This window comes from Callospermophilus lateralis, chromosome 2 (assembly GCF_048772815.1).
Source record: "Callospermophilus lateralis isolate mCalLat2 chromosome 2, mCalLat2.hap1, whole genome shotgun sequence".
NCBI classification, from domain to species: Eukaryota; Metazoa; Chordata; class Mammalia; order Rodentia; family Sciuridae; genus Callospermophilus; species Callospermophilus lateralis.
This window is the reverse complement of record NC_135306.1, coordinates 123,497,845-123,516,740: the sequence shown is the minus strand read 5'-3', so window position 1 is coordinate 123,516,740 and position 18,896 is coordinate 123,497,845. Positions and strand designations below refer to the sequence as shown.

The 18,896-nt window shown below is 31.3% G+C and overlaps 1 protein-coding gene across 2 annotated transcripts in view; it reads left to right on the top strand.

Annotated features, from left to right (window-relative positions):
* Positions 1-18,896, top strand: part of Dync2h1 (dynein cytoplasmic 2 heavy chain 1) — a 337,531-nt gene that overhangs the window by 89,071 nt on the left and 229,564 nt on the right. For both annotated transcript variants that reach the window (XM_076843827.2, XM_076843826.2), the window contains exons 49-55: positions 950-1,198; positions 1,706-1,814; positions 6,008-6,121; positions 7,655-7,797; positions 9,733-9,817; positions 11,087-11,241; positions 12,750-12,887. In XM_076843827.2, the coding sequence (XP_076699942.2) occupies positions 950-1,198; positions 1,706-1,814; positions 6,008-6,121; positions 7,655-7,797; positions 9,733-9,817; positions 11,087-11,241; positions 12,750-12,887 (993 nt within the window). The remainder of the gene's footprint in view (positions 1-949; positions 1,199-1,705; positions 1,815-6,007; positions 6,122-7,654; positions 7,798-9,732; positions 9,818-11,086; positions 11,242-12,749; positions 12,888-18,896) is intronic.

Sequence of the window (18,896 nt, the reverse complement as noted above, 5' to 3'; positions counted from 1 at the left end):
AAGATATATTTGCAAGAAGGTATTTATTAGAAATATTAATGAAGCTTAACATTAATTGAGAAATCATCATATATCAGTGATTGTTAAACTTTGTTGAGTATCAGAATCACCTGAAGGTGTAAAAAAATTGCAGATTCCTGGGTTCCATCTCGAGAGAGTCAAACATAGTAGGTGAGACCCAGAGAATCAATTTTTTTTTATCAGACTCACAGATGATAGTTATGCTCCTGGTCCATTGAAACTTGGGGTAACACTGTGTACAGAGTTTTTTTCTTTCTCTCTCTCTGTCTCTTGCTTGCTATGTTTCTGTTTAGTTATAATAAAGAAGAAACAGTGTTGCATATTGAGAGTTAGTATGGATTTGATGTGAGGAAAAGTTTTTTGTTATGGTTTGTTTGGTGGACTGATTGATATGCCTGGAATTGATATTGCAACATTTGGGAATATTAAAAGTTGTTAAGTATATTGTGAACATACTCTAATTGTCTTTTCTTTCTTTTTACATTCTTTTGCTTAATCTGTAGCAGGACATGGTACTTACACCGGCTTTTGAGTCATTCCCAAGTAGCACAAAAGAACAAGAGTTCATAAAAGCATTTCTAAGCATGAGGTTTCTAGAGTTCTGAGACTGTTTCATAGTCCATGTTCATTGATTTATTACAACTGATAAATTTTGAGAGTTTTTAATTAACCAACTATCTCACATACTTTTTACTAATGTATTAACGCCTAAGGGTGATTCTTGTGAACCCTTGAACTTCTTTGACATCTTACGAGTTTTTTCTTAGTGCCTGAAAAGATGTATTACTAGATAGGTAAAATATTGGTGTGTAACTACTTTATTCTTCTTGAATGTATCAAAATAATATTTTAATCTAGATAAGTAATATTTTTGTTGTGTAGTTAGTATTTTATTAATTAGAAAATAATCTTTTTGTTTTTTTGAAAGGGTCTTATTCATTATGGACGAGATAACCAGAATTTAGATATTTTACTTTTCCAAGAAGTACTGGAGTACATGTCTAGAATAGATAGAGTACTGAGTTTCCCTGGAGGTTCACTTCTACTAGCAGGACGCAGTGGTGTGGGTCGTAGGACTATCACTTCTTTAGTCAGTCATATGCATGGAGCAGTGCTATTTTCTCCAAAGATTTCCAGAGGATATGAATTGAAGCAGTTCACAAATGATCTCAAACATGTAAGTTGCTCATGATCCTTTGCTTTATTGGATTTTTATTCATATTAGTTATTTTTCTAAATGATTTCTAACATCTTTATGACTCTAATACATAACATAGTATTTATTTTTAATTTTGATAATTTTTTCCATAAATATTAGAAAAATTACATTCTTATTTATATAGATTTTAAGAGACTTTTTTTGAGATTTATAGGTTCTGGGTACTTCAGATTATGGAATGTTAGATGGATATGAATAACAACCAAAATGATGAGATTTATAGAGGAAATATGTGGGTACATATAAAATAATCTTGGTTTTTGGTTTAATATTCCAGTTCTAAAATGATTAAGTTTTCTTTCAGCTCACATTTATTTGTGGGTACATTTTACTATTCAAGCTATATGGCTAAAGTTTTGAGTTGGCAAATATAATTGCATAATAGTGACAACTTTACATAGAATGATAATTTTTAACTGTGTCAAAATACATAAAGAGTACTAATTTTTTTGTGGGGGGGGGCAGGTGCTGAATCTTGCAGGAATTGAAGCACAACAGGTAGTTTTACTTCTTGAGGATTATCAGTTTGTACATCCTACATTTTTGGAGATGATCAATAGCCTTTTGTCTTCAGGTAAGTGAATAGTTTCTATTCAAAGAAAATAAATAGTAATGTAAAAATTATTCAAGTACAATTGTCTTATATAAAATTTACTTGTGTTTCAGAGAACTTTATGTAGGATTAAATGTGTTTGTGGCAATAGAATGGAGAAATGCCACTTTTATAAAACCAATAACTTAGGAATTATATAAAAGTTTTTATTAATATTGAATATAAATGATTTACAGACAAATTGCCCCCCCTTTTTCTTTCAATGGGGCATTATTTTTTTTTCTTTTTTTTTTTTATTGGTTGTTCAAAACCCTACAAAGCTCTTGACATATCATATTTCAAACATTAGCATACATTAGCTTCAAGTGAGTTATGAACTCCCTTTTTTACCCCAAGTACAGATTGCAGAATCACATGGGTTACACATCCACATTTTTACATAATACCATACTAGTAACTGTTGTATTCTGCTACCTTTCCTATCCTCTACTATCCCCCCTCCCCTCCCCTCCCATCTTCTCTCTCTACCCCTTCTACTGTAATTCATTTCTCACCTTGTTTATTTTCCCTCAATGGGGCATTATTTGTCTTAACCTTTAGGAAAGTTATCTACTAGTCCTTATTTAAAAATGGCCATACCTTTGATACAGCATTCTGTTATCAGTAGGGATTTAACCCATAGAAATAGAACGACTAGTATGTAAAGAAATATGTATTATAATTTGTAATCACAAAAAATTTGATAGAATCTTCATCGATAGTGGAATGTTTGAATAATTATGGTGTGACCTTAGTATATACATATAAATATAGACTTATTCCAGATATATGAAATACCACAGAATTCTGTGTGTCTACATTTCATATGTGTCTGGACTATATCAGTATTCACTAATCTGAAACAATGCACGTTGTTTCTTTAGTTGATTAAAATATATCAGCTACTACTTACTACTTGTAAGTAATCTCACATTTTTAAAGAAGAAATTAAAATTATTTTTAAGAAAAAAGGGAGTATGCATTTACACTATGCATTTATATAATAGAGAAATATTATTTAAGGGTACTCTATTAAGTAAATACTTCCAAGAAATGTAGAACTAAATAGAATTTCTATATTTACAAAATTTTATAAGTTGTAGGAATATTTACTGTATTTTTTAAGATTTTTGTTTGAAAATCATATTTTCCATTTTGTATTCTTGACTTAAATAATTTTCTCTTGAGATATAATACAAAGCTGTAGATCCATTTTATTCCCCAATATTTTGTATCCTAAATTGTATAGTAGAATCACCTACAAAAAAAAAAAAAAAGAAGACGAAAATAAATAAATAAATAAAACCTAATTCTTTGCTACCATCCTAAAACCATAAAAAAAAAAAACAAAAACAAAAACAGAAAACCTCTGGGAGGGATAGCATTTGTTCATTAAGGCCTCCTAGTTGATGCTCTACAACTTGATTTTTGAGTAGCCCTTCTGCCATTGTTTCATGCCTCCAGAGTTACTGAGATTATAAGAGTGGGCCTATGTACCAGGCTTGTCTTTGGGTTTTTAAGGAACACATTCCAACAGTATGGTATTGGTACCAAAACAGACATTAAGATAATGGAATAGAAGACAGAGAGAAAACCCTAAAGAAACCCAGTTATCTCATACTAGACAAAGGCACCATAAATATACACTGGAGCAAAGATAACCTTTTCAACAAAGGGTGCTGGGAAAACTGGAAGTCCACATGTAGCATAATGAAATTTAACTTTTATCTTTCACCTTGCATAAAACTGAACTCAAAATGGATCAAGGATGTGGGCATTGGACCCTGTACCTACTAGAAGAAAATGTTAGCCCACCTTCTCATCATGTTGACTTCAGAACCAACTTTCTCAATAAGACTCCTGAAGCATAAGAAGTAAAATCAAGAATAATAAATGGGATGGATCCAAACTAAAAAGCTTCTTCACAGCAAAGGAAATAGTTAAGAACAACTCCTTGGTCTATACCTGAAGGATTTAAAATCAGCATATTACAGTGAGGCAGCCACATCAAAACAACAAAACCCCCCACATTCCTGCATATTGTTTAACATCACTAGGTGGAGACCTTGTTCAGTTCATTTTGCTGATATAAATTGATAGTCCAGATACACAGTTTGTGTATGTGTATGTGTGTGTGTGTGTGTGATAGAGAGAGAGAGAGTAAAGAGGAGAAGGAATAAACATCCAGATAAGCATTATCCCAATTATTACTGTTTTAAGATAAATTGTTCTAATTATTATTTTTTTGTTTTGGGGGGATTGAACCCAGGGACACTTAACTACTGAGTCACATCCCAAGCCCTGTTTATTTTTTTTAAATTTAATTTAATTTTTTTTTGAGAGAGAGAGAGAGAATTTTTTTTAATATTTATTTTTTAGTTTTCGGTGGACACAACATCTTTGTTTGTATGTGGTGCTGAGGATCGAACCCGGGTCACACACATGCCAGGCGAGCGAGCGTGCTACCGCTTGAGCCACATCCCCAGCCCCAAGCCCTGTTTATTTTTTAATTTGAGACAGGGAACTGCTGAGTTGCTCAGGCAGAGCACTTGCTTTGCATATGTGAGGCACTGGTTTCAATTCTCAGCACTGCATATCAATAAATGAAATAAAATAAAAGTCTGTCGATAACTAAAAAATTTAAAAACAAAAAAGATGTAACTGCAAAAACAACAAATTAAATTTTGGTAGTTTCCTTTCAGAGAAAGTATTCAATAAATCCATCTCTCTTTTCTTCTATTTCAATTTTTTGTTCCCTAAAGTGTATAGTATGCTAAATTTAACACATCAAAGTATTCTGTCACCAGGCAGTGTGGGTTTTTTTTTTTTTTTTTTTTTTTGATGTGGCTGCCTCACTGTAGTGGTGCATGCCTGCCTGTAATACCAGTGGCTCTGGAGGCAGTGGAGGAGGATCGAGAATTCAAAGCCAGCCTCATCATGTGAGGTGCTATGCAACTCAGTGAGACCCTGTCTCTAAATAAAATATAGCTGGGGATGTGGGTCGATGGTCGATTGCCTCTGAGTTCAATCCCTGGTATTGCCCCCCCACCAAAAAAATATTCTGCCTTAACTGAAATTTAAAGAATGTCATATAAAACAGACTTATGTGTGCATGTGTGTGAGTATATATATTTTGTGGGTAGAGGTGGGTCTGGTGCCTTTTAGTTGAATCCAAAGAAATGTAGGAATTGGATTATTATGGGCCCTACATGAATGTAAGATTTTAGATGTATAGAGAGGAATTTTCGCTTAATCTTAGTTTCTTTTGAGTTATTGGCTTAACAGATATTTATTAAGAATGGTCTGGGCCTGCTTATAGTGTTAGTCAACTTTGATTTGCCTTTCATCATTCTATTGCCTAGTAGAAGGCCATGGAATAGGTCCCTTGATGTTTAGTCTAAGTTCATTAATTCATTTAGTAACAAATATTTATGTTCCTGATATACACTAAGAATTCCCTAGGATTTAATATGGAATGTTTTAAAATATTTGTCCTTTGAGAATTAGAGTAATTAAGGTGGTGAGGAAAGTAATTCATTTTCGAATGATGTGATAAATGCTAAACAGTGGTGTGTTTGGATAGCACGTGAGAGAGATAAGAGGGTTTTACTTAGTATTTGGTAAATAGGAAAGGCTTTTGAACATAGCAGTTGATGAAGTGGAGTCTTGAAGCATAAACAATCATTTAGGGATGGATAAAGGACATAGGACTAGTTATACATTCTAGAAAGGGAAATATTTTGTTGTTTTACAAGCACATTAGAAAACAAGTTCTTATGAGTGAGAAGGAGAAAAAAACCTGAAAAGGCAAATAGATGGGTATATTATAAGATCTATCCCTTGCTTGCCTTCTCTCTTTCTCTTTCTGTTTGTGGTGCTGGGGGTCAGTCCAGGGCCTGGCACATGCTTGGCAAGTTCTCTCCCACTGAACTCAATCCTCAGCCCAGGAACTCTCTTGAATGTCTTTATTAGGAGTTAGAATTCGATCAAATGAATGTTATAGATGTGGGTATGGAATCATGTAGATGTGATAGGTTTTATATATTTTTGAAGGGAAGGATCCAATAAGGACTGATTATTTAATACAAAAATTGAAAAGCACTGTGTATGTAAATGTGTTTTGAATTAGTGTATTGCAACCAAAGTGAAAAAAGAAATTTAATATTTTTCTGTAGGTGAAGTTCCTGGACTCTATACTCTTGAAGAATTAGAGCCCTTGCTATTGCCTCTTAAGGATCAAGCTTCACAGGATGGTTTTTTTGGACCAATCTTCAATTACTTCACATATAGTAAGTGACATAGAATTCAGTAATCAACTTAAATTCTGTTTCAGATGAAATAAATAGCATTTAATTTATACCTTTTTCTTTTTTTCTGGAACTTTTAGAAAGTAACATATAAATAATATATAAGCTAGCCATGATGAAATCACCTTAGATTAGTTTTAGCAAAGAAAAAAATATTTCTTTGGAATATTTTCCTACTTTGTTTTCATGTGGTGAAATTATTATTACTTTAGTATTTCTAATCTTAGAAAGCAGTTGATTATTTAGATTGTGCCAGACTTTATAATTTGTTAAATTTTAATTTTTTCTTTGTTCTTTTTAGATATACATGATAATAGAGTGTATTTTGACATATTGTGTGTACATGGAGTATAACTTATTCTAATTAGGATCCTATTCTTGTGGTTGTACATGATATTGAGTTAGCCTGGTCATATATTCATGTACAAGGATAGGAAAGTTATGTCTGGTTATTCCTTTTATCTCTCCTCCCTTTCATTCCTCTTTCTATAATCCAATGGACTTCTATCCTTCCTCTTCCCACCCTCCTTTGTTATGGGTTAGTATTTTTTTATTAATATAGAAGCAGTTTTATGTGTACTACAGAAATCTAAAATTGAAATAAATAAAAAATGAGGGAATAATCACACCATCCAGACATTACTATACCTCTATCCTTCAAGGATGTCTTCCTGAATCAATCAATATTTATTCCTTCCTTTCTTTTCTTCCTTTCCTCCTTTCCTTTCCTCCCTTCCTTCCTTCCTTCCTTCCTTCCTTCCTTCCTTCCTTCCTTCCTTCCTTCCTTCCTTCCTTTCCTCCTTCCCTCCCTCCCTTCCTTCCTTCCTTTCCTCCTTCCCTCCCTCCCTTCCTTCCTTCCTTTCCTCCTTCCCTCCCTTCTTTCCTTTCCTCTTTTTCTCCTTTCCTCCCTACCTCCTTCTCTTCCTTCCTTCCTTTCTTCTTTCCTTCCTTCCTTTCTTTTTTTCTTATTTTGGCAGTGCTGGGGATTGAACCCAGGGCCTTGCATGTTATGTAGTCACTCTGCCACTGAACTAAATCCCCAGCCCTCTGCATCTTTTGCCTTAGCATGCACACACAAATACACACAAAGTATTTTTTAACCAAATTTTGTACCATGGTATTATTTCACAACTATTTGTTTTTTTAAGAAAAACAGCTCTTTTAGCCGGGTGAGGTGCATGCCTGTAATCCTAGTGGCTCAGGAGGCTGAGGCAGGAGGATCATGAGTTTAAAACCAGCCTGAGCAAAAGAAGTGCTAAGCAACTCAGTGGGACCCTATCTCTAAATAAAATACAAAAATATTTTGTATTTTTTGTCAAGTTCCCTTGAATTCAATCCCAGAACCCTCCCGCCTAAAAAAAAAAAAAAAAAAAAAAAAAAGAAAAGAAAAACAGCTCTAAAAATAGTATGTTAGAAAATTTGAATCTCATGAAACTAGATCACATGTAGAATTTCTGATTCTATTATTATTCTTGTAATTGACAATAATTATAATTTTTTTAATATATCTTTCAGGAATTCAACAAAATTTGCATATTGTATTGATAATGGATTCTGCAAATTTAAACTTTATAATAAATTGTGAAAGTAATCCAGCTTTGCATAAGAAATGCCAGGTGTTGTGGATGGAGGGCTGGTCAGATAGCAGTATGAAGAAAGTAAGTTTAACATTTAAACATGAAAATGAAAAAAACTCGTATTTTGTTTTGAAGTTATTGATTTTACTACTTGTCTTTGGTTTTTGTTTTAACATTATCTTAATTATGGCACTGAACATTTCTCTTATGTTTGAAGATATCTCTGTTTTCTTTTTCTTTTTATATTATAGTTTAGCTGAGAATATAATTTTAGGCTGAGAATTGTATATTCAATTAAGAACCATAAGGATAATTATACTTTAATTTTTTAAGCCTTTAATTTTTTAGCCTATTGTAGGATAGCCTAGAATTTTAAAAAAGCAAGAATTTTACCAATTAAAAAATATAATCCTTTTTTAAAAAAAAAAAAAAAAGAAATGTGTCATGCTATGGTATACCTTTGGAGGGGGAAGAATTTGAAGTGTGAACTCATAGCACTTTCTTTGCTAGAAGACTCTTAATTTGCTTCATTTAAATAAATAATAATTTTTAGCATTGTTCTTTGACTATTTCCAATTATTCATTTCTTTATCTATTATAGTAGATATACAGATTCTAATAGAAATTATATAGATTATAATAGAATACAGACAGAAATGCTAGTTGTGATTCAGCAAAGATTGTAATATGAGATAATAGACAAAGTTTTATAGGTGAGATGGTATTTTTGTTATATTTCAATAAGTACATAAGGAGAGGAAAGGTATTTTAATCTGAGGATACCACATGAGTAGAGGCATTCATTGATTAAGAAGAAGTAATGTAGGACTGGGATTGTGGCTCAGTGGTAGAGCGCTTGCCTAGCACGGGTGGGACCTGGGTTTGATCCTCAGCACCACATACAAATAAAGGCATTGTTTTGTGTCCATCTACACCTAAAAAATAAATGTTTGTTTTTTAAGAAGTAGTTGGGATTTTGGATATGTTTTGTGGTAGAAACAATAGGATTTTCTCATATATTCTAATAAGGTATAAGAAAAATTGAGGAGTCAGGAGTAAAATATTCTCATAGAGGCTTAACTGGTCAGAAATCAGTGAAGATGGTTAAAAAAAACCATAACTCTAGCTTAAGAAAAATAGCACCTTTTAATCTCTGTGTTAAATAGAGGATCTTTTGATTATGTTTTATTCAGTTCAAAAAAATTAGTTTTTTTTTTGCTTAATTACCTGTTACTTGTGTTTCTTTTGCTATCAATGTCTGCCATACCTGTGAAAGAAATTCAAGCTATTTTTCCTGATATTTCAGAGCCTTTATATTTTTTGCCAGAAAACTATTTTCGTTTATATAGTATAGTCTAAAGTGATATTCTTACTAGGTTATCGTATTTTCTTTAATAATAGGGTATTTGTTTATAAAACTTCATTTGCTTAATTGTGATGTTGGCAAGAAACTCAGCCATAGCTAGAACAATTTTTTAGAATTTTCATTTATGAAATTATTAGTTATTAAACATGAAATTATTTTCATTCACTTTGAGTTATTTCTTATTTATGAATGCTAAGAATCTTCTGTACCGTGTTGTGCTATGATAGCATTTTATTTCTTTGATGCCAAATAAAGTATTTTTATTACTTTTATGATCATAAATGGTATTTTTAAATTCAATCCAAATTTTAATACCTTTTATTTTATACTGTCTAATAATTTTTAAGCCGTATGTTGGAACTTTTCCCTGTGTGCCATTAGTTTGCAACCATTTAATGGTTGATACATGTTATAATGTCTAGTAAATAATGACTTCTCTTTGTCTATAAGAAAAAAAAATGCAGTTGATGCTGTCTTTTTGTATTAAGGTTATTTAACCTTTGATTTTGGACCTACTTAAACTTTTTCATACTGATTTGAGTGCTGGGGATTGCACCCAGAGCCTCTCACATCTAGGGCATGCACTCTATCATGAGCCACATCCTGAGCCCTGACTTTTGAGTTTTAAAAAATTGTTGTATGTGTTTTAGATACCTGAAATGTTATTCAGTGAAACAGATGGTGAAGAGAAATATAGTGACAAAAAAGGAAAAGAAGAAAAGAAAAAAAATTCAGGTAGTATTTTTATAAAACCAATTTTATATGATTTTTATTTATGAAATGCTATTTTTCTGTTCCATACCCATTCTTTTTTGACTGAGTAGTCTGAAGGTCCCAATTATATTTTTGGAGTTCTTGACTAGTAATCTAAACTTTTGATACTAGTTTATCATTTAGATATGTCATAGAACTCAATTTAAAACTCAGAAAATTTTTTTTCTTTTGAGTATGGACACAATATTTTATTAACTATAATATTGAAAAGGTTTAGAGAAGTAATATAGGCATTTTTGTGGAACTATGAATAGCCTAAAGGATTGAAACATAGGATATGTAAATAGTAGAGCACTAGATGAAGAGTAAAAGATTGGCAGGATCAGGTAATGAAGAGCCTTCCATATTATGCCAAGTTTGTATTATAATTTATGGGTGACATTGAGAGATTTTAATAGGGATATAAGCAGAGTCTTGTTTTAGAAACAGGAATCTCTGCATCCATCCCTTTCTTCAGTTATTGGAAAATAGATTGGTATAGGAAAAAACTGAAGGCAATGAGACAACTTTAGAAGTCCATTGCAATAATCTAAGAGAGACATAATAAAAATTCCGAACAAAGGCAGAGGTAAGAATGGAGGGAAAAGAATGGATTTGAGGATATTAGGTGGTTATCTATATTGGACTTGATTGTTAATGATTGTAACATACAAGGAAGAATTAAAGAAGTCAGGGATGTCTGACAGGATTCTGGCTTGGAGAATTCATTGAAATTTGATTTTATTAACTCCAGTAGAGAATACAGAGGGAAATTAAGTCAGTGAAAGAGAAGTAATGTGTTTGATCCTGAATATATTGAATCTAATGTAAACTTATTCTCAACTTTTTGGCTTTTGAAATCTTGTTTCCCTCTGTATCAAATGGGAGTGAATAGATATTTGGTTTGGTGTCTTGATTCTACTCAAGAAATTGTATTTAGCTCCTTATTCAGTTACATGAGTTATATAGTTCCAATTCTTTTATGTTAAAAGACCATGTAGATTTCTTTTTCTTGCAGCAATAAAAATGTTGAGGGAAAATTTATAACAGCAGAAGATAAAGACCACTTAAAGTATAGATAATTCTTAAGGAAGATGGGCACTGTGAATAGATATCTTGGAATGCCTGTGCAAAGATCATATTGCATAATTATAATTTTAAAGTGGAATTATCTAATATGAAATAAATATTATTTTTGTAATTTTTAATGAATCAAACATATAAGTAATTATATTTTCTATCTTTTTTTAGTTGATCCTGACTTTCTAAAATCATTTTTACTAATCCATGAGTCCTGTAAAGCATATGGTGCTACACCAAGTCGATATATGACCTTTTTACGTGTATATTCTGCCATTAGTAGCAGCAAGAAAAAGGAATTATTAAAAAGACAAAGTCATTTGCAGGTACAAAAAATTCGTTATATCCAATGTTTTTATCTTTATAATTATTTGATTTTGATTTTAAATTATTTTATCATTTTTAGGAAGTCAAGTATTACATAAGTTACAATGCCATGTTCCCTGTGGCAAATATTTAGTATAAATAAATAATGTACTGTATTAAAAGCTTTGAAAAAGAATCCCGTCTCCCTGCCTATATTGCCCAGTAGATTATAATATAATAGTTTGAATTTTTTATTATTTATTATGTATTTTTATTATTTTTTACATTTATTATGTATTTTTGACGGTTTTGATATTGTTGTCCTTAAGTCATTTTCTATGAAATATTTTTAGACATTGAGTAATCCTTTTCAAAGATTATTATATATAGCATAATCTTGGATATTATGAAATTAAAATTATATTTTTGAAGAAAACTTAAAATTACATTTGAGTTTGAAATTACATTTTATAAAGGAATGTTCTTATCTATGTCATTTTTCTTATTACATTCTGAACAGTTTCTTTCTATATTTCTTTAAATTTAAATTAAATGAATGCCAGCCTCTGCAACTGTCAGAGAGCATCTTCTCTCCCAAGTTTTAGCTTCTCTCTATTAGTATAATAAACTAGGATCCATATAAATTGACATAATTATCTTTGTCCTTCTTTTTAATGATTCACTTTCATTTATGGTAGGCCACTAAAGTATACATGATTTTGGGAAGGTTAATGTCTCGATTTAGTTCTTGACATTGTTTTTGGTAAATTATTTAAACTTGTTGTATTGCTGTTTAATTAGGTCATTGACAGTTATATGTGTGCATATTAGTTAAATTAATATGAGAATAACCTAGCAGGATACCTGTCTTTTATGTTAAGTTATCAGTAAATATTGGTTAAATTTTTTTCTATGACTTTCTCTCCAAATCTTTTGATTTATTAGGTGATAAAAACCTAACTCATATTATAGGAGAAAAGAATATTTTTCCTGTCCTTCCTTGGATTAATCATGGGCAATGGATAGATACATAATGGCTAGGTCTGGGTCAAATGACCATACAAAGTACAGGTGAATTAGAGTCTCCTAGAGCCATATGTGAGGCAAACAGAAACAAGTCAGTTCCACTCCAAAAAAAGAGTAACCTTTGAGTTCTTTTGCCCAGTGAGACTAAAAATTGGAAAAGGTTTTCTGAATTTCCCCTTGCTTTCTAGTTTTTTTCCCCATCTAATACATTGAATGAAAAGTGTTTATTCAGTTGTTTAAGCTGTCTAATATGTTGATATGTTTAACTTTAACTGTTTTTCCTTAAAACTTGGTGGAGTTTTTTTTTACTACAACTTAATAAGTATGATGTTTAATAAATCATTATAATTTAATTAGCAAAAAGAAAAAAATCTAAGGCCATTTGTACTGTTTCTCATGTACCACTTACATGCTTGCTTGATTCTTTCTTTATAGGGATTTATTTGCTGTGTGTGTATAAACTTTTATTTTTAATATTGCCATCAATATTTTATTAATGTAGGCTGGTGTATCTAAACTAAATGAGGCTAAAGCTCTTGTGGATGAACTGAACAGAAGAGCTGGTGAACAAAGCATATTACTTAAAACTAAGCAAGATGAAGCAGATGCTGCCCTTCAAGAGATCACAGTGTCAATGCAGGTAATGTTTGAGTGCAGAAGTGCAAAATACAGAATTAGACTGATTGTATTGTATACTTGATCTTCTACAGAAGAGCATGCTATTTTTCTTTATTATTTGGAACCATACCCTTGTCTCCTCATTTATGTTTATTTATCTAAACTCTTTTTTATTTAAATTGGTATGGATTTGTCTGTAATTGATTTTTCTTTTTTTTAATGTTCTGACAGCTAAGTTGATCTCTTTTTATTTTCTTAAAATTCTCTCCTTTAGAATTTGAAAGTTTTCCATACTCTCAAAATTTATAAAATGTCTTTATTGTGTGATATTTTATATTTTAATCATATCTTACTTTTAGCCATCATTTTCTTTTGTCAAATACTTTCAAAGGAGATTTTTCAGTTTTTCCCCAAGTATTCTTGTTTTTCCATTTTTTTTTTATTATTTGGTTTCTTTTCAATCATTTTTTATTTGTTCTAATTAGTTATATAGGACATTAGAATGCACTATGATACATCATACATAAATGAAATATAATTTCTCATTCTTCTGGTTGTACATGATGTATAATCCTATCGGTTGTATAGTCATTTATGTACATAGGGTAATAATGTCTAATTCATTCTATTATTCTTCCTACTCCTATATCCCCTTCTCTCCCTTTACTCTTCTCTAATTCAAAGTACCTCTATTCTTCCCTAGCCCCCCACCCCCATTGTGAGTTAGCATCTGCATATCAGAAAAAACATTTGGTCTTTGGTTTATTGGGATTGGCTTATTTTGCTTAGCATGATATTCTCCAACTCCATTAATTTACCAGCAAATGCCATAATTTCATTCTTCTTTAAGGCTGAGTAATATTCCATTATGTGTATACACCACAATTTTTTTATTCATTCATCTGTTGAAGGATACCTAGGTTGGTTCCATAGTTTAACTGTTGTGAGTTGAGCGGCTATAAATATTGATGTGGCTGTGTCACTGTAATATTCTGATTTTAAGTCCTTTGGGTATATCTGAGGAGTGGAATACCTGGGTCAAATGGTGGTTCCATTCCAAGTTTTCTGAGGAATCTTCATTACTACTTTCCATAATGGTTGTACCAATTTGCCATCCCATCAGCAATGTACGAGTGCACATTTTCCACACATCCTTGCCAATATTTATTGTTGTTTGTATTTTTGATAATTGCATTCTGACTGGAGTGAGTGGCAATCTTAGTGTAATTTTGATTTGCATTTCTCTAATTGCTTGAGATGTTGAACATTTTTTCATGTATTTGTTGATGGATTGTATTTTTTCTTCTGTAAAGTATCTGTTCAGTTCCTTAGCCCATTTATTGATAGGGTTATTTGTGTTTTTGATGTTGCGTTTTTTGAACTCTTTGTATATCCTAGAGATTAATACTTTACCTGAGGTGATGTGGTAAAGATTTTCTCCACTCTGTAGGCTCTCTCTTTGTGTTCTAGATTTTTTACTTTGTTGAGAAAAAGCTTTTTAGTTTGATTCTCTCCCATTTATTGATTCTATATTTTACTTCCTTTGCTTTAGGAGCCTTTTTAAGTAAGTCAGATCCTAGGCTGACATAGTAAAGATTTGGGCCTACTTTTTCTTCTATTAGGTGCAGGATCTCTGTTCTAGTGCCTAAGTCTTTGATCCACTTTGAATTGAGTATTCTTTTTTTTAATTAATTTTTAAAAATTTATATGTGATAGCAAAATGCATTACAATTCTTATTACACATATAGAGCACATTTTTTCATATCTCTGGTTGTATACAAAGTATATTCACACCAATTCATGTCTTCATACATGTACTTTGGATAATAATGACCATCACATTTCACCATCATTTCTAACCTCATACCCTCTCCCTTCCGCTCACACCCCTCTGCCCTATTTAGAGTTTATCTATTTCTCCCATGCTCCCTCTCCCTACCCCACTATGAATTAGAGAAAACATTTATATCAGAGAAAACATTTGGCATTTGGTTTTTTGGGATTGGCTAAATTCACTTAGCATTATCTTCTCTAATCCCATATTTACCTGCAAATGCCATGATTTTATTCTCTTTTATTGCTGAGTAACATTCCATTGTGTATATACCCCATTTTGTTTTTTTCATCTATTCATCTATTGAAGAGTATCTATGTTGGTTTCACAGTTTATCTATTGTGAATTGTGCTGCCATAAACATTGATGTGGCTGTGTCCCTGTAGTATGCTGTTTTTAAGTCCTTTGGGTCTATACCGAAGAGAGGGACAGCTGGGTCAAATGGTGGTTCCATTCCCAATTTTTCCAAGAAATCTCCATACTGTTTTCCATATTGGCTGTACCAATTTGAAGTCCCACCAGCAGTGTATGAGTATAACTTTTCCCCCATATCCTCACCAACACTTATTGTTATTTGTCTTCATAATAGCTGCCATTCTGACTGGAGTGAGATGGTATCTTAGAGTAGTTTTGATTTGCATTTCTCATGAAATTATATGGAAAAATAAGAAACCAAGAATAAAGCAATTTTTAGCAGGAAGACTAAATCAGGTGGCATCACTATACCAGACCTTAAAGTATACTACAGAGCAATAGTAACAAAAACAACATGATATTGGCACCAAAACAGATGGGTAGACTAATGGTACAGAGTAGAGGACACAGAGACTAACCCACAAAACTACAGTTATGTTAGACAAAGGTGCCAAAAACATGCATTGGAGAAAAGACAGCCTCTTCAACAAATGGTACTGGGAAAACTGCAAATCCATATGCAATAAAATGAGATCAAACCCCTATCTCTCACCATGCACAAAACTCAAGATGGATCAAAGACTTAGGAATACAACCAGAGACCCTGTGTGTAATAGAAGAAAAAGTAGGCCCTAATCTCCATCATGTGGGATTAGGTCCCAACTTACTTAATAAAACTCCTTTGGCACAAGAAATGAAATCAAGAATCAATAAATGGGATGAAGTCAAACTGAAAGTTTTTTCTCAGCAAAAGAAATAATCTGTGAGGTGAACAGAGAGCCTAAATCTTGGGAGCAAATCTTTACCCCTCACACATCAGATAGATCACTAATCACTATGGTATATAAAGAACTCAAAAAACTAGACACCAAAAAAAAAAAAAAAAAAAAAAAAAAAAACAAACCCAAATAACCCAATCAATAAATGGACCAAAGACCTGAACAGACACTTCTCAGAAGATGATATAATCAATCAACAAATATAAGAGTTAAGTATTCTTTTATGTGTACATATTCTCTCAGGACGGTTTTTCCCTTATATTGTTTTTATTACCAACCACATATGACTATTACCAAATTCATCTTTTCATTCTTTTGGGCAAATATTTCTTAGACTAAATATTTCAGTAATATATTCAAGTATCTGTTAAACATGTCTTTTTGGAAGGCCTATGAACATTGCAAGTTGAAACAGATTGGAAAAGTTAATTCGTAATTTTCTTCTTTTTTATTTATTTCTTTAGGTTATGGCAATACTATAGCTAATTATTTAAGACAAAACTTATACATCAATATGTATTATGTATGTATTTGTCATTAGTTATATGTAATGTATATTATTAATTTCTGTTTTATTTCCTTGACTTTTTCCCAAATATGCATACTCATGTCCATTAGCCACTAGTCTAATGCCTCATATTGAAATGTAATATTTTTCACATTAATGTATGTATCTTAATGAAAAAGGATATGGCACAAAATCTTAAAAATAGCAAAGTTGGAGGACTTAAGATTTCAAAACTCAGTATAGATTTAAAGTATTATTTAAGAAAGTGTGATATTGGGTTAATGTTAGGCATAGAGGTTGATGGAATGGTATGGAAACCGGAAGTAGAGTTATTTGTACAGACTCAATTGATTTTATACAGAAATGACAAATAAAAAGGGAATGGATAGTCTTTCTTGAAATTAGTGCAATATTTGGATATTCATATATAGAGAAAAAACTTCATATTTTTATCTTGTAACTTATACAAAAATCACTTGTAATGGATCATAGACCTAAGTCTATAGCACTAAAAATTATAAAAACTTAGAAGAAAACTTAGGCAAAACTCTTTATGCTTGGGTGAGGCAAGGACTTATTTGTGATGCTAAAATAGAAAAAGAGAAATTGATTTTAGATTTCCTCAAAATTAAAAAAAATTCTCTTTTTAAGTAAATTCTGAAATAAAAAGGCAAACCACAGACTTGGAGAAAATATTTCCAAAACACACATATGATAAAGGATTTGTATCCAGAATACATGAAAAGTGTTACAACTTTATAATCCTAAAACAAAAATTTCATTTTAACAAAGAGCAAAAGATTTGAATGGACACTTCCACAAAAGAGGACACAAGATGGAGTAATAACATGAAAACATGCTCAACATCATTAGTCATGAAGGAAATGTAAAATAAAATACCTAGTGAGATACCACTACACATCCACTAGAACGGATAATATTGAAAGATTGATAAAATGAAGTGATGATAAGGATGTGCAGTGTCTGGAACTCTGATAATTGCAGGAGGAAGTACAAAACCGTGCAGTCTCTTAAAAAATTCGGCAGTTTTGTGTAATGTTTAATATAAACTTTAATATAAACTTCCCATATAACCCAATAATCCCACTTTTAAGTTGGTAACTGAGAGAAATAGAAATAACATAAGGATGACTAGAAGCATTATTCTAAGTAAATAAAGCTAGATGCAAATATTGCATACTGTGTGATTTCCTTTGCATGGAATTATAGAAACAGGAAAATTTGTATGATAGAAATCAGGTTAGTGGTTGCTATGTGTAAATAAGTATATATAAGACATATAAATGTAATTTTGATACTATAAAACTTTACCATAATTTTTTCTCAAGGCATTTCAGAACCAAATTAACATTTATTAAATGCAGACAGCCGTTTTTATTGTTAAATATCTATTATTTCTTAGAAGAGTTCTTTGAAATATACAAAAATAAAAACTTCAAAAAATACAACATTGTTGACAATGGTATGTTTATAAGAGAAAATTAATCACCACTTAGGTTCCTTGTATTATCTAGTTTATATTAATAATATATATTTGGTGCTATGCCATTCTTTGAATTGTCCTAAGAAGGAATTTTTCTAAGGCTGTAGCTGATTATATCTGATTGTTTTACCTTGTAGAGACCCAGAAGAATAACTGCATCTCATGAATTATTAAATTTGCTTAATTAATTATGATTAATTATGATAACAGCTTTTTTAAAAAATAAAGTACTGTTTAGAGATATAGGATAAACACCATACTGCAACTTTTAAAGGTTGCAATTCTAGGTTTGTTGTAAAAGAAGAGTACAGATTAAATGCTATAAAAACTCCCAATAGGGAAAACTTTCTGTTGGAAGAGAAAGATGTGAAGGCTGGCCTTTTAGAAATATTCTGATGCCCAAGAGAATAACTTCCCTTTTTGAGGAATGTACAAAGGTAGAAATGTTTATGGATTGTAGAAAAGTTCCAAAATGTGCTGATGTGTAATATACACGATGGTTAGAATGGGGCAGAGGAATACTGGTGAACTCAGGATTCTCAATTTGGTGGTAGATTAATAAATTTCTGTGTCCTTACACTCAGATCAAGTATATCAATATATTTTTCAGTAAGACATCATGTATTAGTAGGTTTTAAGCCAGTGTTGTAAGGATTCTTGGAAGAGTTTTTGAAAAATTTTTTCTTTGGTTTTCAATTAATATAAATAAGCCCAAACATACATTTATAAAATGTAAACATTTTTATTATTGTGGGATCTAACAGCATTGATTTTTTTAAAATTTAGGAACAAAGAGGTGATATGATATTAATGCATAATTTATTGTTCTTTAAGTTTTATATGTCTTCCCCCAGATATTTGCCATTATTTTATTAATATCCTGATTTTAATTAATTTATATCTAAGATAAAAGTACAGAAACAGTCTTTTGTTATACAAGTTACTCTGAAAGAATTATTTATCTCATATTAGAATTAAAGAAGACTTTTAT